At 21.8% G+C, this 27,955-nt stretch overlaps 7 protein-coding genes across 7 annotated transcripts; 4 read left to right on the top strand and 3 right to left on the bottom strand.

Annotated features, from left to right (window-relative positions):
• Positions 1-1,399: 1,399 nt before the first annotated feature.
• On the top strand, positions 1,400-2,497 carry PBANKA_1239200 (ribosome-interacting GTPase 1, putative; the record flags this gene model as incomplete). Its single annotated transcript, XM_034566472.1, has 1 exon — positions 1,400-2,497. The coding sequence occupies one exon, from the start codon at positions 1,400-1,402 to the stop codon at positions 2,495-2,497; it is 1,098 nt and encodes a 365-aa protein (XP_034423066.1).
• A 1,280-nt stretch (positions 2,498-3,777) lies between these two features.
• PBANKA_1239100 (conserved Plasmodium protein, unknown function) lies at positions 3,778-4,971 on the top strand (the record flags this gene model as incomplete). The annotated part of the gene is made up of 1 exon (XM_034566471.1): positions 3,778-4,971. One exon carries the CDS (start codon positions 3,778-3,780, stop codon positions 4,969-4,971), a length of 1,194 nt encoding a protein of 397 aa, XP_034423065.1.
• Positions 4,972-6,680: 1,709 nt separating this feature from the next.
• Positions 6,681-7,498, top strand: PBANKA_1239000 (conserved Plasmodium membrane protein, unknown function; the record flags this gene model as incomplete). The annotated part of the gene is made up of 3 exons (XM_034566470.1): positions 6,681-6,912; positions 7,027-7,095; positions 7,338-7,498. The coding sequence occupies 3 exons, from the start codon at positions 6,681-6,683 to the stop codon at positions 7,496-7,498; spliced, it is 462 nt and encodes a 153-aa protein (XP_034423064.1).
• Positions 7,499-8,114: 616 nt separating this feature from the next.
• Positions 8,115-11,534, bottom strand: PBANKA_1238900 (conserved Plasmodium protein, unknown function; the record flags this gene model as incomplete). The annotated part of the gene is made up of 2 exons (XM_034566469.1): positions 8,115-8,220; positions 8,404-11,534. The coding sequence occupies 2 exons, from the start codon at positions 11,532-11,534 to the stop codon at positions 8,115-8,117; spliced, it is 3,237 nt and encodes a 1,078-aa protein (XP_034423063.1).
• A 1,720-nt stretch (positions 11,535-13,254) lies between these two features.
• On the bottom strand, positions 13,255-16,635 carry PBANKA_1238800 (karyopherin beta, putative; the record flags this gene model as incomplete). The annotated part of the gene is made up of 1 exon (XM_034566468.1): positions 13,255-16,635. The coding sequence occupies one exon, from the start codon at positions 16,633-16,635 to the stop codon at positions 13,255-13,257; it is 3,381 nt and encodes a 1,126-aa protein (XP_034423062.1).
• A 3,700-nt stretch (positions 16,636-20,335) lies between these two features.
• PBANKA_1238700 (MerC domain-containing protein, putative) lies at positions 20,336-21,343 on the top strand (the record flags this gene model as incomplete). The annotated part of the gene is made up of 3 exons (XM_034566467.1): positions 20,336-20,355; positions 20,562-20,799; positions 20,921-21,343. 3 exons carry the CDS (start codon positions 20,336-20,338, stop codon positions 21,341-21,343), a joined length of 681 nt encoding a protein of 226 aa, XP_034423061.1.
• A 1,108-nt stretch (positions 21,344-22,451) lies between these two features.
• Positions 22,452-24,572, bottom strand: PBANKA_1238600 (divalent metal transporter, putative; the record flags this gene model as incomplete). The annotated part of the gene is made up of 1 exon (XM_034566466.1): positions 22,452-24,572. The coding sequence occupies one exon, from the start codon at positions 24,570-24,572 to the stop codon at positions 22,452-22,454; it is 2,121 nt and encodes a 706-aa protein (XP_034423060.1).
• Between the last annotated feature and the right edge of the window lie 3,383 nt (positions 24,573-27,955).

The following is a 27,955-nucleotide window of genomic DNA, read 5'->3' as shown; positions in this document are numbered from 1 at the left end:
ATAATAAACAGCTACATATTTTTTCACAACATTTATGGTTAGTATTTCCCCTTAAGACTAGGATCTTTTACATGTATAACTTCCAAAGGTATATACATTTATATGTGAAAATAACTATATATAAGAACAAAATAAAATTTTAAGTAAATACTTTCGTTGCTTTGTTCTTTAAATAATAAGATGGGAATTTAGTTTTTTTTCAAAAAAAATTGTATATATAGTTAATTTATTAAAATTGTGAGGGTAATATATTGCGCAAAATGGCATATTGTGATGTTCTTTAATAATTTGATAATTGAGACTAAGAGGAAACAAGTTAAAAAAATGTAAGAAGAAATAAAATAATGCATATAGTTTAAACAATAAGTTGATGTTATAATTTACAAATACTGATAATACATACACCTCTATTTATAATAAAAAATATATAACATCTTTACATACATATGCATAATAATAATACATATAATATTATATATATATATACTCTGGGCAAATTCGGGGAAGCAATATAATATATTTATATATATTTATATATATATTCAGGAGCCCACTGAAAAAGAGAAAAAAAATATGTATAACGGTTTAAATTTTTTTCCATATTTTACAAATTTTTGTTTTTTGAACTCTTTAAGTAATTAAAGAAAAACATAAAATAACATATAATAAAATTAAAATTTTTTTTTTTTAATTAATTATATATATGTTTTTTTTTTTTTCAACTATATATATATATATATATATATATATATATATATGTTTACATATAACAATTACCCCATAAAGGCGTAAAATAATTCATTTTTTTTTTTTTTTTTATATTATATTAATTTTTTAAATCATTTTCATGAATCCCTATGCCAGCATAGTCCTTTGTATGCACATATATATATAAACATTTGATAATTTACCACAAAAAATATATAGATGTATATTCAGATACTTATTTTTAACAAATTTTAAATAGGGAAGCAAACAAATATAAAGTTGGCCATTTTAATATATCATGATTTTGTAGATTCAAGCGAAGAAAAAGGGTTGCCAAAAACAAATAATTGAATAAAATTATATTATTGCCAAATTAAAAACATATACTGAAATTGTAGTAGTATGAATAGTTGGGGTAAAGACATTAGATGTGGAATAATGAATAAGAAATATATAACTATTATGTAATTTTTTCCTATTTATCATTTATAACCTTTAAAAGGCTAGACATATTTATATATACAATTTGTTCCTTGTTTGTTTAAAAAAAAAAAAATTCAGTATTCAGGGCATTGAATATAAGAAGCATATATATATTAGGAACAATAAAGATATCGAAAAATACATACATAATTTCATATAAGCAATTGTTATTTCTCACAAATTTATTAAAATATATATTTTATGCATAATGTCAATTCTGCAAAAGATTGCTGATATTGAGGCCGAAATGGCCAAAACACAAAAAAATAAAGCTACGAATTTTCATTTGGGGTTATTAAAAGCAAAACTATCAAAATTAAAAGCTCAATTAATTGAAGGAGGTGGAAAAGGTGGGGGTGAAGGAGAAGGTTTTGATGTTTCAAAAACAGGAGATGCAAGAATCGGCCTTGTTGGGTTTCCATCAGTTGGTAAATCAACATTATTAAATAAATTAACAGGAACATTTTCTGAAGTTGCTTCATATGAATTTACAACACTAACATGTGTTCCTGGAATATTTAAATATAAAGGAGCCAAAATGCAATTATTAGATTTACCAGGTATTATTGAAGGAGCTAAAGATGGTAAAGGGAGGGGTAAACAAGTTATAGCAGTAGCAAAAAGTTGTTCATTAATTTTAATAGTTTTAGATGCATTAAAACCATTATCTTTTAAAAAAATTATAGAAAAGGAATTAGAAGGTTTTGGAATAAGATTAAATAAAAAACCACCAAATATTATTTTTCAAAAAAAAGATAAAGGTGGTATAAATATTACACATACTGTACCGTTAAATAATTTAGACGAAGATATAATTAAATCAATTTGCCATGAATATAGAATTATGAATGCAAATATATCAATAAGATGTGAAGCAACTGTTGATGATATTATAGATGTTATTGAAGGGAACAGATTATATGTACCATGTATATATGTATTAAATAAAGTAGATCAAATAACTATGGAGGAATTAAATTTAATTACAAGATTACCTCATAATATACCTATATCAGCGCATTTAGAATGGAATCTTGATGGTTTATTAGAAGCAATATGGAATTATCTCGATCTAGTACGTATATATACTAAACCTAAGGGTCATATCCCAGATTATGATTCCCCTGTTATTTTAAAAAAAGATAAATCAAAAGTTGAACATTTTTGTAAAAAAATACATCGATCTTTACTTAATCAATTTAAATATGCTTTAGTATGGGGTAAATCAGTTAAACATAATCCACAAAAAGTAGGAAAGGATCACGAACTTAACGATGAAGATGTTGTCCAACTTGTTAAGAAATGATGAACTTACGAATTCATATCCTTATGAACTGATTAATTTAAAGAATGTTCAATACAAATACTGAAATTAATTTATTTATGTATACATATACCTTTTTCAAATTTATACAACCTATTTATAAGAAATATACTTCTAAACAGTCATAGGCAACTAATGAAATACATACCTATTACCTCCTAGTCCCTTTATCCAACTATCAATATTAATTTTTTCTAAAACACCTTAGTCTCTTTTTTCACTCCTAAAATTAATAGTGTAATAAGGAAGAGACAAATAAATTTTTCAAAAAATATGATTTTTTTTTTTAAAGTATTTTTTTCTTATGCTACTTATGGCATATGCACAATTTGAGAATTTAACTCTACAAAAACATTTTATGGAATTTATAATTCATTGTGTATTATTTTGCACACATATAAATGCATATATATATTTTTTATACATATCACCATTTTTAATTTAACTTTTAAAAACTTTTTTATGAAAACCTTTTATTTGATGTATTCTCATTAAATCTATAAATATTAATGAATCTTAAAGAGATAACCAAGATTCATATCATACATTCATTTTATATATGAGTATGTTTTCCCTTTTCCAAAAAAATGGATATTAAATTTTGAGAGCCTATTGAAATTATCATTATATATCTTTCTTTCCTATTTCTCACTTCTATACATGATATATAAATATGTAATTTTTTTTCTAAAATTAATATTAATAAAATTGAGGAGAGAGCAAAACTATATATTTTTTGGAGGTATTAGAATTAATATAGTTTAAAAAAAAAAAATTATTTCATATTATTTCAACATAGAAAAACGATTCTTTATAAAATTATTATCACATATATATATATACATTTAAGAGAAAAAATGACAATACAAAAATAATTAAAAAAATAACGACCAAGTTTCAACATCATATGTATGAAAAATAATTTTTTAAGATATAGTAATTATAAAAAAAAAAAGAAAACGAAAAAAGCATTTTTCTAATTTAAAAATAAAAAAGGATATACTATTCATTATCTACAAATATCATATATAGTATTTTCTTATTATTTAAAAGGCTTAAAATTAAATATATTATTTATATATTTTTTTCATATACTTTATATAAATATTATATTACCACTACCGAATGAATAATATGCCAAGAGGAATAGAGTGACTCAACTCATTTTAATTCAAATTTTTTTATTCAATAATAATTATGATATATCTTTATATATATAGGGTGTAAAATATATACTATATTTAAGAAAAAGAAAAGGAAAAATGGGAAAATTCCCAAATATAGTAGTGTTATCACATAGTAAAGACAAAGCTCAAATTTTCATAAAATATTTATTAACAAAATTTGAAGTTATAGATCATTATAGTGATGAACAATGGAACAAAGTTTTATGTGGGAATAAAGAAACAGATGATAATTTAAAAGATTTTATTTTTAAAAAAGAAGCAAAAATACAAATTGTTAATAAATATTATCAAGCACAAGTTATAATATTATCATGTATTCCATATACCTTAGAAAGTGAAAAACAAAATGAAGATACAATAAAAGATCAAATAGTTAACAATAACCTTTTTAGTGATAATAATAAATATCAAAATTTAAACTTAAATTGTGAAAGTATTATTTTTTTATTTGAAGAATTTAATGAAGATACTAAAAAAATAATAAATAATAATCCGTTTATAAATTTCGAAGAAAAATGTAATGAATATATAAAAGATACAAAAAGTGGTAAAATTATAAAAAATTATGATTTTGATTTTTCTAATTTATATAAAGATATAGGAGTTAAAATTGCTATTTTTCCATTGTTATTACAAAAAAAAGAAAGAGAAATACTTAAATTTTGTACAGAATATTTTATCGAATGTTTGTATATAGAATATGAGTCTAACAATAGTGATAAACCGAGCCTCAATGGAAATAATAAAATTATGAATCAAACTCAAAATAAAATTAAAAATTTTAATGAATTTGATGATGATGATGCCGAAAGATTGATTGAAGCTTTACATTGTCATATGTGGAAAGGGTTGCAATTAAAAAAAGAAAAGATAATTATTCCAAAAGATATAAAAATGGAAAATAACACAAACACTCCATATAGTGAAAATACAAAAAAAATTGACGAAAGTCAAGATATTTCATTGAGTAAAGAAAAATCACTCATATTAAAAAACAATGAACAAAAAGAAGACTCAAAGAATTCAGAAGAAAAGTTGGAGAAAAAAGTGAATCAAAAAAAAAGTAATGAACCTGAAAAAATTAATAATAGCGATACACATAACAGAAAAGATGATAAATTCATGGAAAATTTTAATCAAATTGTTGAAAAAATTAAGTTAGCTAAAATTGAAAATCAAAAATGTAATAATGATTCAGAAAGGAGAAAAAAAGCCGAAAATATTGTTTTAGAATTGCAACAATATTTTTATGGTATGGATGAAGAATAATTTTTCTACTATTCTTAATCATTTATCATCATTAAATTTGTCCGATTTTTTATTTTTTCCGCAAATCTTCATTAAAATAAAAAAAACGATATTAAAAAAATATTAATTGGTACACGCGAATTCAAGCCTTTGTATAAATAAAGAAATGATAAAGATCATGTATTTGTTTCCTATTCCCACAAGCAAAATAAATATTAAAATTATGTATCAAAAATTTATAAACCTTAAGTACATCAATGCATATATGTATATACTTTGTTAACATTTCAAAAAGTTAATTAACAATTATTGTAAAATTTGAGGTTGTATACACTACACACATTGATGTATGTCATGTAGCATCTGTAAAGAGAATATCACATGCATGCATATTATTTACATTTTTTTTGATTCAATTTTGTTTTTTCTTTTTTCTTTTTTCATTTTGATTTTTCATTTTTTTTTATACATGTATTTGATTTTTACCATAAAACCCAAAACAATACCTTTAATAGATACAAACTTAAATATAAGAATGATTTATTTTTAATTCTTCGATTTATTCATATTTCAAGGCATGCATTGTGCAATGTATGGTTATATAATAAAATTAATAAAATACAAAATATATATTTATTAAAATTCATGAGATTTCTTCGTCTTATTATAATAGATTGATTGAAATTTTAATATTGTTCCTATAACTAATATATATCCATATAATCATATATATATATATATATATATATATATATATATAATATGCATACATGTGTATATACTTTCTTTGTGGTTTATGCACCATGATATTACACACGTATATATATTTATTGTATTTTTACATTTATTTTGTGTTTTATAAGTATTATTCATATGTTACATGCCTTATATTGCTATAAAATCCTGCTTATTTATGATAACTCAAGATTGCGGTTTTGCTTTTGTTCTTATTTATATTGCGTATGCTTAACACACACAAATACCTCAATTACTAATTTATTTGTACGCATTCATTTATTTATAGAAATTCATGCATATATATGTATATATTTAATGTTTAAAATATTTGTTTAAAAATATTTTTTATTATGTTTTTTTTTTTTTATTCAACTTATTCCCATTGTTCCAGTCTAGTATTGTATAACAATTTTATATTTATTGAATTTTAACATTGTTTTTGTGTATTTTTATGTTAAAGCATATTCTTAAAATATAAAAATATTAAATAAAAAAAAATAAAGTATTATATGGCATAATTATTTGATATACTATATATTTGGCAATGCTTATTACATATGCTTAGTTATTAGAGCATTATATAGATCATAACTCACATATATATATGTATATGCATTTTTAATATATATACAATATCTTGAAATTATTAACTAAACTTGTATTGTTTAATATCATATATTTATTGTTTCCAATTTATAATTAAATAACCATAACTTTTATAAATACAATTATTTTAGTTGAAAAGGGAAACATACAATAAACAAACTAAATAAACAATTATACCAAATTTCTACCATTTGTGTGATCAAATTTAATTAAAAAGTAAGTCAAATTATAAGAAGTATCATGTATTTTAAATGTTACAAAAAAAATATTAAGACCTATTTTATATATATGCATATGTATACAAATTTACATGACTGTTCATAAATATTTGCATATTTACTATTTCGTTGATTTTTTATTATTATTTTTTTTAGCTATTTATAACAATGGGAATTTATACCACATTGCATAAAGTTATATCATCCTTAGGGGGACTACTTTTAATACTTTATCAGTTGTCGAAGATTAATAAAAATGATATGATACTATCAAATCTCAAGAAATATATGTTAGACACCCCATATGTAGAATTTTCAAATTTTATTTTGTTGAGTTTTTCACATTTATTATTAAATATACTTGGCTCAACAAAAAATAAAATAGCAAGCAATTTAAAAGGTTAAAAAAAAATTATAAAATCGTGTCTAGACAGCATAAAACCATGTTTCCTTTTTAGTCACTATAATAATATATAATTATAAATATAATGTACATATATTTCGATTTTTATAGGCCTTTTAGGATGTTTTTTATCCACTTATGCTTTTATGATTTTCATGCAACAGCTTTACATTTGTTACGGTAAAAAAAAAAATAAAATATAGAACAATTTGTAAAAGTAACAAATCATATATTATAAATATATCAAAAGTATTAAGTGCTAATACTGGATTTGTGTGCATGTCCATTTATTTTGAAGCGGCTCTTATGATTTTTTGAAAATTATATGATTTTAAAAAGTCACTATTTATGCTTATTATGCATGTATCATAATTTAATTACATGATAATATATAATGTTTATTGTCCTGTTTTTTTTTTCAGAATATTACGTATCAGAAATACCAATAGCAAAGGAAAATCTTTATCTTTGTATTTATTTGATGGTTTATTTTGTTGCAATGTGTGCTGAATCGAATTCCAATATGTCAAGTAAAAAAAAGTATCTTATGGGAACTGGAAAAACGATAAATGTAGAAGTATAGAGCTTGCATGCAATTTTTAAATTATAAAGTTATTCGAAATCAATATAACTATGTATTTGTAATCTGTTACATTCACATTGATATGTAATATATGAAAAGACGTTGAATTATATAGCGTATGTACATTGTCAATTTTCCTTTATGATATTAATATTTGTAGAAACATATATATACACTGTGTGTAAGTACACATGTGATTTATTTTTATACCAATTTATTCATTTCATTCCTAATGGAATAAATTAATATATATATGCATATCAATTAATTTTTATATTTATATAAAGAATTTGTAAATTGAGATTATTTTTAGTAATTTACTACTTTTATTCGAATAACATAATTAATTAAGAATTTATGCATTTATCAAAAAATTAATTGTGAATCGTATATACAAAAATAAATTAATTCCTTATATTTTTTATATACATGAATACACACGTTTGCATTCATTTATTCAATGTTTATTATATTGATTGTGAAATTGTTTATTTAGTTTACTAATATTTATCGTTGCGAAACTTAAAAAAAGGAAAAACAAAAACAAAAAAGGTGTAAGAATATAATAGAAAAATATATATCGGAATTTAAAGAAAAAAAATATGACATAGTTTCCCTAAATAACTGGTGGTGTATCAGTTTTTCCAAAAAAAATATGAATTAATCCACATGTGTTTCCATATGCTATCATATAGCCATTGTCAGTATATGAAAAGGAAATTCTATAAAAGAAAAAAAATGGGAATAATTTTGTGTATATTAATATATTCATGAATACAGTTTGTTACTTATGAAAAGTAATTAACAAATGTACATAAAATACATAGGTATTTTCAAATCACTATAATAATTAAAAGTATATTAGTATGAATAGGTTTATTTTAATATATATATTTTCTATTTACGTTTTTGGAACCAATGCAACAACTTTTCGATTCATAGAGGGATCATAATTTTCCGATTTTGTTATTTTAATTCCAGTTTTTAAAATATGTTGCAATCCACATAAATATTCATATAATAATGTTAAAGAAGGGGTGCTAATTTTATTACTTTTAGTTGATGAAATGTTTAAAATAATTTGTGGATCCATAGAAAAATTTGATATTATATTCCATGAAATTATTTCATGATGTTTTATTTTATTTGGATTTATTTTTATTTTTCCTTTTATTATAGTACCATCATCAAATGTAAAAAAATAATTATCACTAATTATACAATTATGTGTACATATCGTTTCAATAATATTATTCCATATTTTATCAATATTTAAAAAATATTTATTTTCAAATAAATATATTATGCATCCTTTATCTTGTCCAAAAGATATACAACTATTGTTATTCCACTTTAAATGTGATATTGTTTCTGTTTTTCTTTTAAAATAAAAAAGTTCACTATTATTTCGTATATCTATAACTATAACATCTCCTTCTTTTATACTTATACATAAAATAAATGAATTTATACATGGATAAAATGAGCATAGTGTTATTATTCCATGTTTAATATGTAATATATCCTCCATAGTATAAACATTATAATAAGAATATTTAGTAATGTTATATTTAACACTTTTTTCTGTATATTCATTATTAAAATAAGACATTGTATTTTCCAATTTGTTGTTATTACGTTCATATGTTGTTTTACTTTCATTAGAAGAATTGGAAAATGATTTTTTTTTTTTTAATTCAAAATTACCAATATTTTTAAATGGAAACAAATATGGCAAACTGGAATTACAATTGTCAAACTTCATATTTGTTGTTTCCGTTTTTTGTATAAAATTGTTAATTTCATATTCATTTTTATTTTTTTTTAAAAATATATTTATTATTTTTATCTTCATATTGTTACAACAAATAGCTAATTTTATATATCTTTGATTATTTTTTATATATATAGAATATGAAAAATCATTTACTATATCATCATTTTTGTATGAAAATAGCTTTTTAAATTTTGTTTGCATAAGTTTGTTTTCTATATATTTTTTATTATTATTATTATCATCATCTGTATGAATGTTATTTTGATCCTTAATAGAATAGTATAACTGTATAAAATAATCGTATTTAGAAATTCCATATATTATTATTTCATATCCTACTAGACATATCAATAGATAGGTATATTCATCTTCTTGTGAAATATTAGAATCATAAACTGTATTTTTTGATATTCCTTCTAAGGTAGTATTCAATTTTATCCACTCTGCTTTTTTACAAACATTTCCAACCTCAATTATATCAAACAAATAACTAGAATTCATAAATTGTGAAACAAAATAAATAAATAAAAAATTTCTACTTTTATTAAATTCCCTTGAAAATATAGAAGTGTTTAAATAACTACATATACTAATAGCCAATAAACACCCATTAAATATATTCCTGCATTTTAATAAAAACATGTTTATTAGTTCTTGTAAATTTTCTATTTTGTTTTTTTCTCCTTGGCAAATATTAAGTGGTAATTTATATTGATGATATGTACTCAATTCATTGTTATTTACAATATTACAATTTTGTAAAAATTTTTCAAAAAAATTTACTAAATTAATGTTAATAGTAAAGTCTAGGTAAATCACGGGGGAACACAAACTTAAAAATATATTTTTTTCGCCACTAAAATAACATGCCGAATTTTCATCAATATTAGAAAATATATCAATTAAATCGAAGGAACTATTATGAGTATCAAATTCGTGGTTGCGTGTATTGTTCCTAGACAAACAATTACAAATCAATAGAAAGTATAAAAAACATATTATCTCAAAATTTATTTTGACATTATTCTCATTAATATTTATATACATAGGCAAATTTTCATATTTTGATATTCTTATTTTTATAATTTTGAATGGATTATTTTGTATATCCATATCATTAATACTTTGATCTTTTTTATTAATACTATTTTTTTTTTCATTTGCTGTTTTTTTTTTTTTTTTTTGTGAAAAAATATCAGTTGCATTATTGTCAATGACCAAAGAACTTTTAAATGGGGAAATAATCACATTTTTATCGTTATAATTTATATTAATATTTTCAAAAAAAAACACATTTCTTATATCTTTTCTATCGTGGTTTATTATATGTTCTATATCAATATTTTCCTTTATGTTAAAAAAATATTTATTTATTTTATTTGCTTTCATTCTATCATATTCGCCTTCAGAAATGTAGTTATTTTTATTTCCAACTTGAATATTATTATTGGCTAAAACTTTTTTTCCATCAATTTCTTGGAGTATAAAAAGTACCAACTTATTTAAGTTTTCCGTATTGTCTTCATTTGTTTTAAAATTGCTCAAAAAATCAAATAAGTCTAAATTATAATCATATATATCATTTTCTTTTTTTATAAAATCATTAAATTTGTTACTTATAGAATCATGGTTTTGTTTGATTTTTTTTTCGTTTTTTCGAAGTATAAATGATTTATTCATTTTATTTTTTTTCCCTTGGTCCGATCCATATTTTTCGCTTGATATTTCCCTTTCTTCATTTTCTATTTCATCATAATAACAAAAAAAATTATCTTTATGTTGTTTTGTTTTTCTGCGCCCTCTTTTATAATCCTGATTATTTAGAGAATTATTTTGCTCACCACTTTTACTATGATTTAAATGTCTTGGTATTGATGAAATATGATTATCGATTGTTTGAAAATTGTTGCATGAATTTCTTATAACATCATCATAACTTTTGTTATTTTCGCTATTTTCAACTAAAATATTTTCTAATAATTCATTGTGTATTTTTTTATCTATTTTTTTTTTTATTTTAATTTTATTGGGGATATTTTTATTTACTACTTGATCATTATACACAAAATTGTTCCTAATTTCTATATCATTTTGAATGTTTTTTTTTTTATTAATCTTTGTTTTTTTTTTATCACAATTTTTATTTACTTTTTTCGACGAAATTGTTTTTTTTTTACTTCCATAATATTGTGAAGAAGTTATATGTTCATAATCTTTGTTTCCTTTTATACTTTTTGGAGTCCGCGCTCTCATTTCCATTTTTATTTATTTAAACTCATTTTTGAAAAAATAAAAAGCGTCTATTAATTGAGGGAAAATACGAAAAAAAATAAACAAATTAAAAAAATTTTGAACAAAATTAAAAATAAAGTCCTATGCAATAATGGCTGTAACGGAACATCAACACAACGGACAGAATGCAAAATCAAAATAAAATCAAAATAAAATCAAAAATCAAAATAAAATCAAAGTAAAATCAAAATAAAATCAAAATAAAATCAAAGTAAAATCAAAATAAAATCAAAATAAAATCAAAGTAAAATCAAAATAAAATCAAAATAAAATCAAAGTAAAATCAAAATAAAATCAAAATAAAATCAAAATAAAATCAAAATAAAATCAAAATAAAATCAAAATAAAAATCACGTCAAAATAAAGGCCTAAAAAAGTGTAAAAAATATATATTAATTTATACACCATTAGTAAAAGTATTAAGAATAACAGTTCTTCAAAATTTAAGCATTAATATTTAAAATGATCAAATAATAGTATGGATTTTTTTTTATAAAAAATTTTAAATCAATATTTTATACCAATTTATGTTTTACATCCGAATTTTTCGATTTCACCATTTCTCTTTCTTTTCCATTTTAAGACATATGAAAATTTTATTATAATATCCATTATTTTTAAGAAAAAATTACTAAATAGTTTAGCAATATAAATGAATATGCACACATAGAACAACTTTTATAACTCTATTGCCTAAATATATTCTTACTATTTTTTATAATAAAAAGAAAATACTTACAACATTGCTTTTTATTAATGATTAAAGATGACCATGCGTTTTTAATTATACAATTTTTTTCCGATGTTAGAATGGAATAATTATACAACTCACGTTGCAAAAAGAAAAAAATATAAAAAAATAGTTTTATAAAACTATTTATAATTACTAAGATTAATGTTTTTAATATATATGATATAAATTTAATATTATGTATGCAAAAGTAAATAAATAATAATAAATCTTCACAAAATTAAAATGTGTATATAATAGATCAATATTACGTTTTAAATACTACGCATTTTATGCATATAAATGATATACAAGTTGTGTATACATATACATACGCAATATATATGTACTTACATAAATTGGAACATTTTATTTTATTGATATAAATATGAAATATATATATGAAAAGAAAAAGAAAAAAATTAAATGAAGCGAAGGAAATACAACAATATCGTGTTAAACTACGCATTTAATGAATAAATAAAAAAATTGTAATAAAATGCACATAATGCATAAATGTGCTCATAAGTATGTTTTTAAAAGTATACATGGGTATTATGCACAAAATTTGCATTTTATTTTTCTTTACTTTTATTCTCACATTTATGTATTTATATAGCATATAGTATATGTGGCCCAATACAAAGCCTAGGGCATGTATAACTCACTTTTTCTACACATTTATATATATATATAGGAATATCCATATATGCGTACGTACACACTTAGTCAATACAATATAAACTTTTGTATTTCATTTAAAATAACAACTGTTCACACTGGTTTAATTGTATGAATATATATAATTTTTTTTTATTTTTATAATTTTAATACAATTTCTGTATATTCATTAAAATTAAAAATATTACATTATATTATACAATAATTTTTTTATGATATATATATAGCCTACATGGTACTCAATGTTGGCTAGCACTTCTGATCTTTGAAAGAACGTTACTTTCTAGAGGCGTTCATAATGTGATTCAATTTTTTGGATTGTTTGTTGGTGAGAGATGTGGAAGCCAAATTGCTTAAATAAGATTGATCTAAAGAACTTATCAAGGATACTATTTTTTTGTTACAATCTGAATCAGAAAATTCTGTTTCATATATTGATAGGAATATTTCTATAATTTTTCCAATATTAGAATTATCTTTTCCGAATAAAAGTGGGTGATTTTGAGAAACTAAATCGATTAAGTTTTTGTGCACTCGTCTTCCTTCTGATTCATCTTCTTTAATTGGTAAATTATTTAACCACAACTTAATTAATTCTTCTGAATTATTGAATTTGGATGTGTGCATTAAGACAACATCTCCTAATGCAGCTACAGCATTATCAATAGCAGATATGTATTCCTTGGGTTTTTTACTTGGGGGAGTTTGATGTAATAGTTTTAATAAATATTCTATGGCCAAATTTGCATATTTTCCAAATGCTTCTATTTTATTTGCTTGTATAACACCATAACAAGCTGCTTGTTTAACTTTATGATCTGTATGATTAATATTTAATAATAATGGGTTCATAAAATATTCCCACAAGCATACACTATTATCTTGCAAAAATTCTAACAAATCATCACAAACATATAAAGCCAATGCAATATCTTCTGCATGTGGTGAGTTTAAATAATTATTTATAAATGTAATACATATATCACAACATGTACTTAAGAATTGATTTGTGTGATGTTTTATTAATACTCCCAATATGTCTAATAAGTTTGTTCGATATGTTTGTTCTAGCTCTTCTTCTCTGTCTATAATTAATAATTCATCATCATCGACATCTTCATTATTTTTTTTTTGATTATAAATGACTCTTCTATCTGTTGAATATTGTAATAATTTAAATATTTCATTAAAAAACATTTTTAATGTATTGTTAGGTAATATATTAGCACCGGCTTTTTGTAAGCACATATATAAACCATTAGATTCGATAATCATTATATCTAATACATATTCATAATTATCATCTAATTTTGTATCTGATAAACTTTTTAATACTTTTTCAGCAGATGTTGTAAGTATAGCTAATAGCATAGATTTATTATTATCTGTTTGATCTGATATTATTCTTGCTGCTTCAATTAATTCACTAATAGCTGACAAAGCCTTCTGTTTTATTTCATCAGATAATTCATAATCAAGCATAGGTAATATAGCACTAGCTGTAGCTTCTATATATTCTTTATAATTTTCTTTTAATACTTCTATAATAATAATTAATAAATCAAGAGCCTTTTCTTGATCTTCTAATAAAGAAGTTTTTAATCCTACATATTGTCCATTAGAAACCATAGTAATAGTTAAATCATCATCATCATCAACTAATGGCGTTGGTGATATAGAAAGAAGAGACAATATCGTTGGTACTATACTGCTAAGATATGGATAAAAATCATTTCCTAAGGCACGACATATACGTCCAATTGCTTCTTGTATGTATTCTTTTACTGTATCATCTGGATCCATTTTTGTGCTACTTATTTGTAATAATGCGCTCATACATTCTTTTGCATCTTCAATAAATATTTCTTTTCCTACAGATAAACCTATTATTGATATACATTCTATTGCTTTACCTCTACATGTTCTTTCTTCTTCGGATACAGCTTTTTGTATTATTTCTTTCATTAATGGAACCACAGTGGGATAATATTTTAAGAAATCTTCTTCTATTACACCAGCAATAACTGCTATAGCTGTAACTGCTTGCTCACGAACTAATAAATAATTTGTAGTGTTTAATTTTTGTAAAAGAATTTCTATAATCATGTCAGAAAATGGTAATAATGCACTTTTTTCTAATTCTTCTGCAAAATTTACAAATGCTGCTGTTGCATGAGATTGTACTCTTAAATGAACATCATTCATAGTTGAAATTAATGAAGTAATAACTTGTCTTGGATATTCTTTTTGAACATATGGTTGGTGGTCTAAAGATATTTGTCCAATTGCTTGGCATGCAGCATATCTAACTCTAACATCTTGATCTAATAAAACTTGTAATAACATTTTAATAACATTTTCTAATTGTTCTTCTATTTCTTCTTCTGGTAAATACTCAATAGTTTGTGCTATAGCCATTATTGCAACATATTTATGTTCCCATGTATTTTTCATTAAATATTCAGATACTTTATTATATAATATATGAATAAATTCGGGACCATCTGATAATTCACTATATGCCTTACCAACTCGATCTAATGATTCTTCACCTATATCATATAATTCTTGATTTTCGTCTTTACTTTCTTTTAGTGAATTCATCCATTCGTTAAAACAATCATTGTTAATATCAAGCATAAATAATAATGATACATTAATAATTTTTTCTAAAAAATGAGGAACTGATAAAGCTGTTTTTGGTCTTCTTTCTGGTATAGTTATAAGTGCTTCAATACTTAAAGATTTTAAACTGTTATCAAAATCGTAGTTCAATTCATTCTCATTTTTCATACATATATCGAATAAAATATCACATAAATTTGAAATATATTTAGAAAAAAATTTGGCATTATAATCTATCATTTTTCCTATTGATTGCAAAACTTTTTCACATTCATCTAAAACAGCAACATCTGAAACACTATTTTTAACCATTAAACTTAGAGATTGTAAAATTAAAGGAATACATGGTTGTACGCATTTAATTAATGGAGAATTGTTATCTTCAACTATACATGAAATTAAATTAATACATTCGCTTCGAACTTGTACACTTGGTGAATTGAGCCCTTTCATACAAATTGAAGATATCATTTCATTTTTACCATGCAATTCATCAGATATACAATTTAGTATACCTCCTAATATTTTATACCCACTTATTAATACGTCATTATTATTATTTGAGTTACAAAATTCAAAAGTAACAGACAATAATTCTGGCCATTCGTTATTTAAAAGCAATTTTGATGAAAGATCTATTATATTACTACACAAATTACTCCTCACCATTTTGTCAGTTTCAATACCTATATTACTAATAAGTTCAGACTTAACTATATTTTTTAAATTGTTAGATAATAAATCCCAATAATTTTCTTCTTCACCATTTAATAATGAATTATCATCAGTTTTATCTTTATCCATTATATCACCAGTTGAAGATTTTATATATCCTCGAAACAAATTACGTACTAATATTGCACATTGTAATCTTACTTGGCTGTTTTTGTGGCTTTTTAATAATTTCAATATTGATAATACTGTATTATTTAAATCATTCTTTTTGTAATAATTTAGGGTATTTTCGCATTCAGTTCGTATACGACTATCAGGGTTGCTCAGCCCTTCGATAATCTCCACAATTTTTTCCATATTGACAGTTCTCTAAAGAGGTAGTTATAAAAATGTAGAAAGAGAGGGAAGTAGGAGTAGAAAAAGAAAGAAAGAAAAAGAAAAGAGAGGTCTAAATTAACCTACAGCTTCGTAAGGTTAGTGTGTGCGTCAAACTTTTATACAATATTACTTGATATGTGTTCATATGGTGATACATTTAATATGCATAGGTGCATATCAATCCGACAGCACTATATTTTTCTTCTTCAATTTTGGAAAATCCTTTTCCTTACTTGTTTTCATAAAATTATCTCGATTCTTATTACAATTTTATTTTTTTAGTATAGTGTAATGATATGCTTCTATATATAGCGACATGTGCATGCGGATACTTCTAAATATTTTTTTCTTTAGTAAATATTATTCTGTAAAATATAATGTGGATCTATTAGGTTATCTATACCTTATCTTCAATGATTTCTCTTTATTACAAAAAGGTATTCATGCATATATGCATACCATATAATGTTATTCTTTAATTATGAACAAATATGTATTTTACATTGCATAATATTCCCAATTTATATATATATATATATATATATATATATATTTTAAAAGAGAAAAAATGTTATGAAAAATAAACAAAAAATATATAATATTATATATATAGTTAAGATGGGAAATAAGAATAAAAAAAAAATATATATATCTTTCTTTATATAAATGAAGATATGAAAGTAAAATATATTTAACAAGCACAATTATAGAAATTATAAAAATTAAATGCAAAGCAATTTATGGATATAAAAATATAAAATATATACATAAATAAAAAAAATGTAAATATCCAAAAATACAAAAGATAGAAAAGTAATTTATATATACAAAAATAAAATATAATATAATGATGCATATATTTTTTATATTTATATAAAATTATGTAAAATAAGAATAAAATATTGATAATTATATATTATATATATATATATATATAAACATATATGTACATATGTAAAAAATATCTACATATTATATATAATAAAAAAAAAATAATTAAAGGGTATATACTATTATAACTAAATAAAATAAACGGTGTCAGAAAAAAATAAAAAAACACAGATAAAAGCACATTCTACGTAACAATTGCATAAAAAAATAATATAATTAAAAAAATTGGTAATAAAATTACCGCATACTTTTTCCATTGGGCTTGTTTATGTTTTTCGGTTCCTTATATAATTTCTCTTGTATAAAAATACATTTTTCTTTTATTTCCATCACTTATTACATGTACATTTTATTTATAATATATGCATATAATATACACTATAATTATATATATATAATATAATATAATATAACATACAATACATATTTTTTTAAATATACTCGAATAAAGAGCACTATAAAATGATTTCATATATGTACATTAAAATGAGCCAAATGTACCACCTATTAAAAAAATATGTAATAATATTCATGCTATTATTTTTTTTAACATCATATATATACGCATTATATCCCCTTATCTTTTTGATTAATAAGCGCGTAGATAGCGTTTCCTATATCCAATTAATTCAATATATTATTTAACACCCTATTGAAAATGTATTAGCTTAAATTAAATAACTACTTTTAAATATTTATGATACAAGTATAATAATACGTATATATAATAAGCACCATTCCTATATTTAAATATATAAATAATTTATTGCATATTAATTATTATAATTATATATAGTTTTTTTTTTATTAATAATTAATTGTTATTATATTTATGAATTATTTATGTACAGTATTGTGTGCTAATCATTTTTTATTCCTTGTGTTTCTTTTTCACACGATCCTTTTGTATTTAAATTGTATAATATATATAGGAATAAGCCTTTAATGGTAATATTAAAATATTAATAAATATTTTTTAAAATTTTATATTGGGTATTTTTTGATAAGTATAATAATACAAAGAATGTTAAATATGAAAGGGAGGTTTACATAATGTGCGTATCAGCATAGTATTTAATTTATTAGGAAATGTTATCCACATAAAAAATAGTACAAAATTGTGTTACATTTATTAAAAATTATGTAAAGAAACTATACTAGTTAAATTTTAAAACATACAGCATGTTTGATAATAAATAGAAGTATATTATGGATAACCTGTTTTTTCCTCAAGTACTTGTATTTTATAAATTAAATATTTTTTTATATATTTTTATTTATTATTATTTTTATTTGGGGTGTATGCTTAGTTATCCTTATATAACTATTAAAATGGTTTTATTTTTTATAGAAAATAATAATAATTGAATCATTATATTTTTTATGGGGCATAGGAAGTCAATTTTAACACTTTATGCATATGGTCATACACTCCTATATATACTAATTAGCAATATACATATTTGGCTATTATCTTTCACATTGTTTCTTTGGATATATCTTTTTAATATATTTAAAAAATGTAAAATGCATTTTAGGTAAAATACATTTGAATTGCCTCATCTGTTAGGTTTACAAATATTATATTTCCCAATATAAGGATATGTACATATAAAGGAATATAGCTGAATAATTATTTTATTTTTTTATATAGTAATATAATATTTCAAAAAATAAAACAACTGCTCAAAAAGTAAAAGAAAAAAATAAATATACAAACAACGGCATTTTTGATATTTATACACACTTTAATATATTACGTATGCATATATTGCATTCCATTATTATGTTGTCTATATGCTATTTTTTTCTAATTGTAAATCTGCAATTCAGGAAAAAATATATATCCACACATACATATGAAACATGCATGTCCTTACAAGGGAAACAACCAATGCAGTGTTTTATTCCCATATCGATAATACATTGCATAGCTTGTATTTATTCAATTATATTTTTAAGAATTATTTACAATTTTATACAATTAAAAAATGCGTCATTATTATTTTTAACGGGGAGACATTGGCTTATTTACTATGTCCATTATCATACAAAACCAATGTATAAAATCATCTTTTCACAATTTTATTAAAATTAAATATTACATTTTTAATAAACACAAATTATGCCTTTCATAAATTAGAGACATTAAACAATAATGGGCATTATTTGTAATCATAAAAAGAGAAATTTAAACTGGATAAGAGATTATTCTATAAAGTTTTATATAAATATAATAATTATTATTAATATAGTGCATATATCATAAATGTGACAAAACATAAAAACACAAGATATCCATTAACTATAATGATTAACATTTAAGATAATGACTAATATATATAATAGTGTTAAAAGGGGGAAAATTAATATTGATAAACATTTATTTTTTTTTTATAATTCTTGAATAGCTTTATATTTTTTTAATTTATTTTGCTGCATTGTTGTGGATTATTACTTTGTTTTCCTTTTTAATGCATTCCTTAAAAAATCAATAATAAACATCGAAATGCACGAACTATAAATATGTTTAAATCACTTACAACAAATACGCAAAAAATGACAATGCAACCTATTTTTAGTTAAATTAAAATAAGCATAAGATATTTTCCAAAATATAATCATGATGAAATATATATAACTTTATGGAATAATATTAAAACTTTAAATAATTTTAATAATATTAGCTTTACCAACTTGTGAGACTTTTTTTATATTATATCATAAATGAAAAAGGAAAATTTATTTGACCTATATAAGATATGTTTGCAAATATAGCTTTGCTACAATGAAGAAACAGTTTATGAGGTAAAAATCAAAATATGATAAAAAAAAAAAAAATGAATACGGGACATAAAAATGTATCACAAAATTGGAATATACGAATATATATAGTATAGATACAAGCCTTGACCTAGTTTTATGTGATGAAATATTTTAATTTTTTTTAATCATTGCGATTTCTGTTCTGAAATTATACAAATAATTAAATTTCTTTTCCTATTTGTTCACAGAGCATATTCATATATCAACGTAGATTTTAATAAAATATCATCGATAGCAAGCTTACTATGTTTAATTGACTGTGTTTTCATACCCGTCCTTACAATTTTATTGTCATTGTTTAGCCTTATAAAGCATTATTTTTTTAACATCAATAGTATTAGTACCTTAAATACCGAAAATGATATCCATGGAAATGGCTCCAGAGATCATCATGGTCATGATTCATGGCATATATTTATGGAAAAGGTAAATTAAGATATACATTGTTTTGTTTCTACCTTTTTATTATTTTTTATTTATATTTTTGAATAATAATATGAATATGATCAATAATAAGCTCATACTTTGTTTATAATTCAATTCTTAGGTAGCATTATTTTTTATGATGCCAATAATTACTTTAACCACGATTATCAACTTTTACAAATTAAGGAATGTCCCTTTGCTTATGTCTGCCTTAACCGGAATGACGTTATTTATAATATCACATGCACATATTGAATTTAGCAACGATAATATAAATGATATTATTGAAATCCTCCATATACCTTTGGCATTGTTAGGGGCAGCTTTTTTATTAAGTGCAAATTATGCATCCCATAAACTTTTAAAAGAAAAAAATTTAGATCATTGTTGTAAATATGATCATATAAAAAACTATCATCATAATCATCACCACCAACAGCATGCTGATAATAATAATCGTAGCGATTTGACAGTTGATAAAGATGTATTTGGCAACTTTGAAAAACCTTCAGACGAGAACACCGATTTATTATCTTATTTATAGTTATATTTTTTTTTATAAAATGAAAGATTACTAATTTGTAAAAATGTGCATAAACGCATATATTTTTTTATACACATTCATTATTTTTATTGGTGCATTTTTATGAATATACTATAAAGATATGTTGCTTTATCTACATGTGATAATTATATAAATAAAAATATAACTTTTTTTCTGTAACGAATTGAAATTGTTCATATTAATATGTTATAACAATTTCTTAAACAAAATTGTAAATACCCCATAGAACAAATTGATTTATGGGGATTATATACAACATATACTGTAGGTTTATTTGTGTAATAATTTACATTTTTATTGATATAAGTTTATAAAAAGAACTGAAACTAGTTTCATTCATTGCATTTTGTGAGGATTTTTACTCTATTTCATTGAAATTAATAAAGATGTTGAAAAAAACAAAAAAAAATGAAAATAGCAAAAAAATGATGAAAATATGCATGAATTTAAATAGAGAAAAATAATACATATTCTTATAACACAACATATTATTACTAAATTTTCGAGAATATTTAAAATTAAAAATATTTAAAAAATATCGTGAATTTATAAAAAAAAATATAATAAGCATAATAATAAATAAAACGATGAACATCGCTTCGTGTCACATTATTTCATGAATAGTATAATGTAATATATATGCATCATATATAATGTGTAATTTACGTCAAAATTTAAAGACTAGGAAAATATAAGAAAATAAAATTAATAAGAAATTTATGGAAACGAAGAAATAATAAGGTGAATAAATAAAATAATAAACATATTTCACCATTAACGTAATAATATATCAATGCAATGTAAATCGGAAATCACCTAGATAATGGTATGCGCATAAAATAAATGAGTAATAAATAAATGAGTAAATAAATAAATGAGTAAATAAATAAATGAGTAAATAAATAAGTGAATAAATAAATAAATGAGTAAATAAATAAATGAGTAAATAAATAAATGAGTAAATAAATAAATGAGTAAATAAATAAATGAATATAATAATAGTGAACAATAAACTTGTGATATAATGGGTAATAAAAAAATGCGAAATTACAAAACATGGGGTATATAGCTACTAGCGAGGAATACACTAACTGTCTTTGTAATATGTTTTTGTAATTGGGATGTTAAAAAAATATATGATGAATAATAAATAAAATATCGAACATATGAATATAAGCATAACGTATAAATTACTAGGCGCATATTGTAGAAAATCAAATAAAGTTAGTAAAAAATTTGCAACAATAATAGAAATAACAAGTACAAAAACAAGATATTTAAATGCCCCTTTAATAGCAAACTTTCCCAAAACATTTTTATGTATAGAGAATCTGTATAATGGTATAATTGCTAATGGAAGTAACAAAATCTGAACAACATTTATAAAATTTGATAACTGATCAATAGTATATTTATCATAGGATACATATGCATAAAGCATTATAAAAAGAATTATTCGGGAAAATATAACTCGAAAAAATGGATTAACGTTTTTATTTAGAAATCCTTCAAAAACTGATTTTGATGCATATTCACACATAAAGCTTGCATTATTTCCACTACTTAATAAGCCAAATGACCATATATACATCGATGTTTTCCCAAAATATTTTTTCATAACATCATATGCATTGAAAAGATTATAATCAGCTTTTCTATCATCACCACTAATGTTTACTTCAGCAAATGTTAAAACAATTATACAATTTGTAATACAGGATACAAGTAAAGATCCTCCTGACTCAATTGTTCCCAACTTATTATACCTTTTTACCATTCTATCATTATATATTACTGGTTTTTTTTTTGAAGTCAAATTTGAGTGTAAATAAAAGATATGTGCTGATATTACGCTACCTAATAATCCCATTGTGTCTAACAATTTCCCTTTCGGTATTCTGGGATATAATATACTTGAAGCTACCTCTTGAAAATTTATTGGCGTCATAAAAACATTAAACATAAAACAACAAACTAATATGCCTATAAGTAAACTTAATACTTTTTCTAGCAAATCTAAACTTTTATTCTCTAAAAAACTGTATGCAAATGCTTCTATCAGTGTATAAAGAATTGCTATTTTAACAGGTATACCTAAAATCAAATTAATAGCCACAAATACACCTATAATAGCTTGCAAATGTGCCCCCCATATAGCTATTTGCACACATATATATAAAAAATATGAAAATTTACTACTAAATTCTTTTCGGCATAATGCTGCTAAATCTAAACCTGTTATATGCCCCAATTTCATTGATAATGTATGAAAAATAAAACCAATTATATGTCCATATACTAATACCCACAATAATCTATATCCTGTATAATCTTTTATTGAACTATCTGCGTTATTAAAATCAGCAGATCTTATTAAGCCGACATTTAAATTCCCACATATATTACCAGGGTCTAAATAAGCAATAGCAACAATCCATCCCGGTCCAAAATAATTAAAATACATTTTTAATTTGCTCATAAAAGATAATTTGGATGATCTTTCATTATCGGTTTCTTCGACATTATTATGCATATAAAAGGAGCTATCAAAAGATCTATCACCTAATTCTAACATATCATCATGCACATGATTATTATTTATATTATTTTTATAACTTTTATTATTATTGTTTTTTATAGCATCTCTAAAATTTATATCAAAATTGCTTCCATTTACTGACTCATTATAACCATTGCCATCACAATATGCAGTCGATTGATTCGAAGTTAATTTTTTAATATACGTATTAGTATCAGTATTATTTGCTGTATTACTAAGGTCTTTATTCACATGATTATTATTATTTATATAATCTATAATATCATTACTATGAATATTATTATTTCCATTATAAAAATTATTATTACTCATATTATACATCTCCATATCTACATTATTTTTATTACTATATTCATAATTAGTTCTTGAAAACAGTTCGCTTGAATTTAAACTTTCTTCATGTGTATGTTTTCTATTTCCTAAAATTGGATCTGTAACTTCTCTATCTGAGCAGTATATATATGGTTCTTCGCTTTTATAATCTTTATATCCATTTTGATCATTATTTATATTCTCAATATGAAAATTATTAATATAACTATTTCTATTTATATTATCATGCTTTCGACCATTATTAATATCACATGAATCATTACCACCATTTCGTGATTGATTCATTCCTCTTATCATCGATTTGTCTTGATGCATCTTTGTGATTATATATTTCTTGTTCAAATTTGTTTACCTCTCTATATATTAATAATGCTTGAAATACAACTTCACCATGTAACTTATTTATATGTGACAATTTTGTATTCCAATTTACTAGTTAGCATATACTTATGCGTCAATGTTGCTGCAATATATCCTAGCACTTATTCCTCGAAGTTAATAATGAATCTTAAAAATATGTGTTTTCATTCAAATGTACTTATAATGTCATATACATAAAATTCGAAAACTAATATAGATATGTATGTATATATATATATATATGTGTGCTTGATTAATCATATAGCAAATACCCATGCATATATAATATTACACACACATGCATAATTAATTGATTTTTGAACGCATACTACAAATTAGCCGCTGCTTGAAAATATATCGAATAATTCATTAAAATAAAAAAAAAATGTTAATTAAATAATAAAAACACGAATGCCGAATTGCAAAAATGGAAAATAGTAAATCGCAAAATATATATAAGCATATATGTAAACCAACCCATATATATAATATAGTCAGTTTAAGCGAAACTGTTATCCAATTAATTTAAAAGGGAAAAATATCAAAAAAAAAAGATATATACATGTGCATATATATTATTTATAAATCCATTTTGTTCACTTCATTTATATAGTTAATTGTCGTTATATCATTGAGTAGTATATTGTAATAAATTTGGAATTACAAAATATATAGACTAAAATCATTAAATGTAACACAAAATTAAAAAAAATTGTTATAAAAAATTATACATTATAAATATAATAATAAATAGTATTATATATATTCATTATAACGTTAAAAAAAAATATATATATATAAAGAAACCTACAAATATCGAAACATTTATAACCATATATCTATATATTATGGGGATAGTTCACGTTGCTTGTGTTTTCAATGTGCCTAACTCTTTCTATATTATATCCATACAATATATTATATAAATTATATTAGAAAACATATATTCATTTTAAAATCAAAATATAAATTTTTAAAATAAGAAAATAATAATATATATAAATAAATATGGATAATAATAATAATATATACTAACAATAAAAAAATAATATAATAATATAAAATTGTATCGATAACAATTATACAATAATAACAATATAATTATAAAAAAGTTCAAATCTACATATCTTATAAACTATAAAAATGTTATATGCCAAAGTGTCATAAAATAAGCTAATGCTTTGTATATTAATTTTATTATCCAAAAATTAATATGAAAATAATTAGTTATATCTTGAGAACACAACAAAATATACTATATAAAGTGTGCTATCACTAATATTGTACATACGATAGCTTTTTTTGTTTATATTTTTTTGTCATATAATGTAATTATCATAATTCAACGAATTTGGGGATTGAGTATAAATAATTATAAATATAAATAAATTTAGAATTTCTTTTATTTAATTATATAAAATACTTCTTTAAGCATAAATAAATATATGAAACTTAGCATCACTTTCTTTATAATGAGTATTCTATTAAAATTAAGAAATATAAATAACCATTCAAAATTTAAATCAAAATAATGTTTATATGAAACATAAAAAACTATCATGTGCAATATTCTGTTCTAAGTACATTATGCATACTATAAAAAATATATAAAAGTTTAAATACAGGAAATAGAACGCAATTATATTTGTTATTAATATTATTTTTTATTTGTGCATATATTAATAATATAAATATACATTTTGAGGAATAAAGTAAATTAAAAAAAAATACATTAATATAAAAAATAATGGATTATGAAATTAATAATGCTTTTTTTTAATATATTTAATGTTGCACAGCTATATAATTATTTTTTTCATTATATAGTTTACATATTTTGATAAACAAACTAATACATATATTTTTTATGCTTATTATTTATAAAATGTGATACTTATAAAATATTATAAACAGTCCCAATTTACAATACTTTTTTGGGCTTAAATAATTATACAAGTGTAACTTACATCAATGTATACTATCATGTACATGTAAATTATTGCGTAATTCCAATTTTTTGTTTTTTTTCCAATGATCATACCTTTAATAGTGTGCCAAAAATATATATATAAATGAGTAAAATAATAGCATTACAGATGTAATAAAGGTATAATTTTTTTAGAAGTAAATGAAATACTAAACTACATTTAAGCATTTTTTATAGAGAAATATATGTCATCCTTACTTTTAAAATGCCTATATAACATATCCCTTAGCATTTTCATTATATTTCCCATGACAACATCCCATTACTATCAATATAAAACTATAAACATATATTGTAAACTATAAATATATAATGTAAAACTATAAACATCATGTAAAACTATAAACATCATGTAAAACTATAAACATAATGTAAAACTATAAACATCATGTAAAACTATAAACATAATGTAAAACTATAAACATCATGTAAAACTATAAACATATAATGTAAAACTATAAACATAATATAAAGCTGTAAATATGAAAGCATAAAAGTATATTCCTATATTTTTACATTTCTATATTTCTATATGAATATATAGGCAAACCATTATTACTTATATTAATGAATAACGAAAAAATTTAATAAATGCCTATTAGTTATATATATTTGTTCGTCTATATAAAATTAAATGTGCATCTTCCATTAATTATACTGTCTGTTCCTTTATGTTGTTATTATTATTGACATAATATGCACATGTATTGTTAAACTTTAAATGATGTATAATTTCTTTAGAATGCTATAATAAGCTTTATGCATAACTTATATATTATATACACTTAAATACATACATAAAATAGTCTTTAGGGAAAAAATTATAATTAAAGAAAAATAAAAAATGACACATATGCCAATAAGTGATATAATATCTACTATTTACGCATTTTTCTTTATATGTGTATTTTAATAATAATATTTTTTTCCAATGTATAAAAAAATTGGTATAGTAATATATCATATAGGAAGCATATTACTAAAAAATAAATAAAATAAAAAAGCAATAATTATAGTGAAAATTATAACAACAATAATATTTTTTTAATTTTTTTCTTCACACGAAAGGTTTAATAATATTTTTGGGGATTTAATAAAATATGTGCATATTTTACCTTTATGGTGAAAAAGTCTCTTTTGTGCTTGTTAAAATAAAAGACACATTCGAATTAATAAATAAATAAATAACCTATATAAACGTTTTTACTGCTTATTATATAATAAGCTTTAAAAAATATGACAATTATTTAAGGAAATATAAAATATATATATTATGTGCACATTGAAATAGAAGAATAAAAAAGTTACAATAATCAATATAATAAAAATTAGGTGATAAAATTCCATGAAA

Source organism: Plasmodium berghei, assembly GCF_900002375.2.
Source record: "Plasmodium berghei ANKA genome assembly, chromosome: 12".
In the NCBI taxonomy this organism is placed as follows: Eukaryota; Apicomplexa; class Aconoidasida; order Haemosporida; family Plasmodiidae; genus Plasmodium; species Plasmodium berghei.
This window is presented reverse-complemented; position numbering and strand designations above follow the sequence as displayed.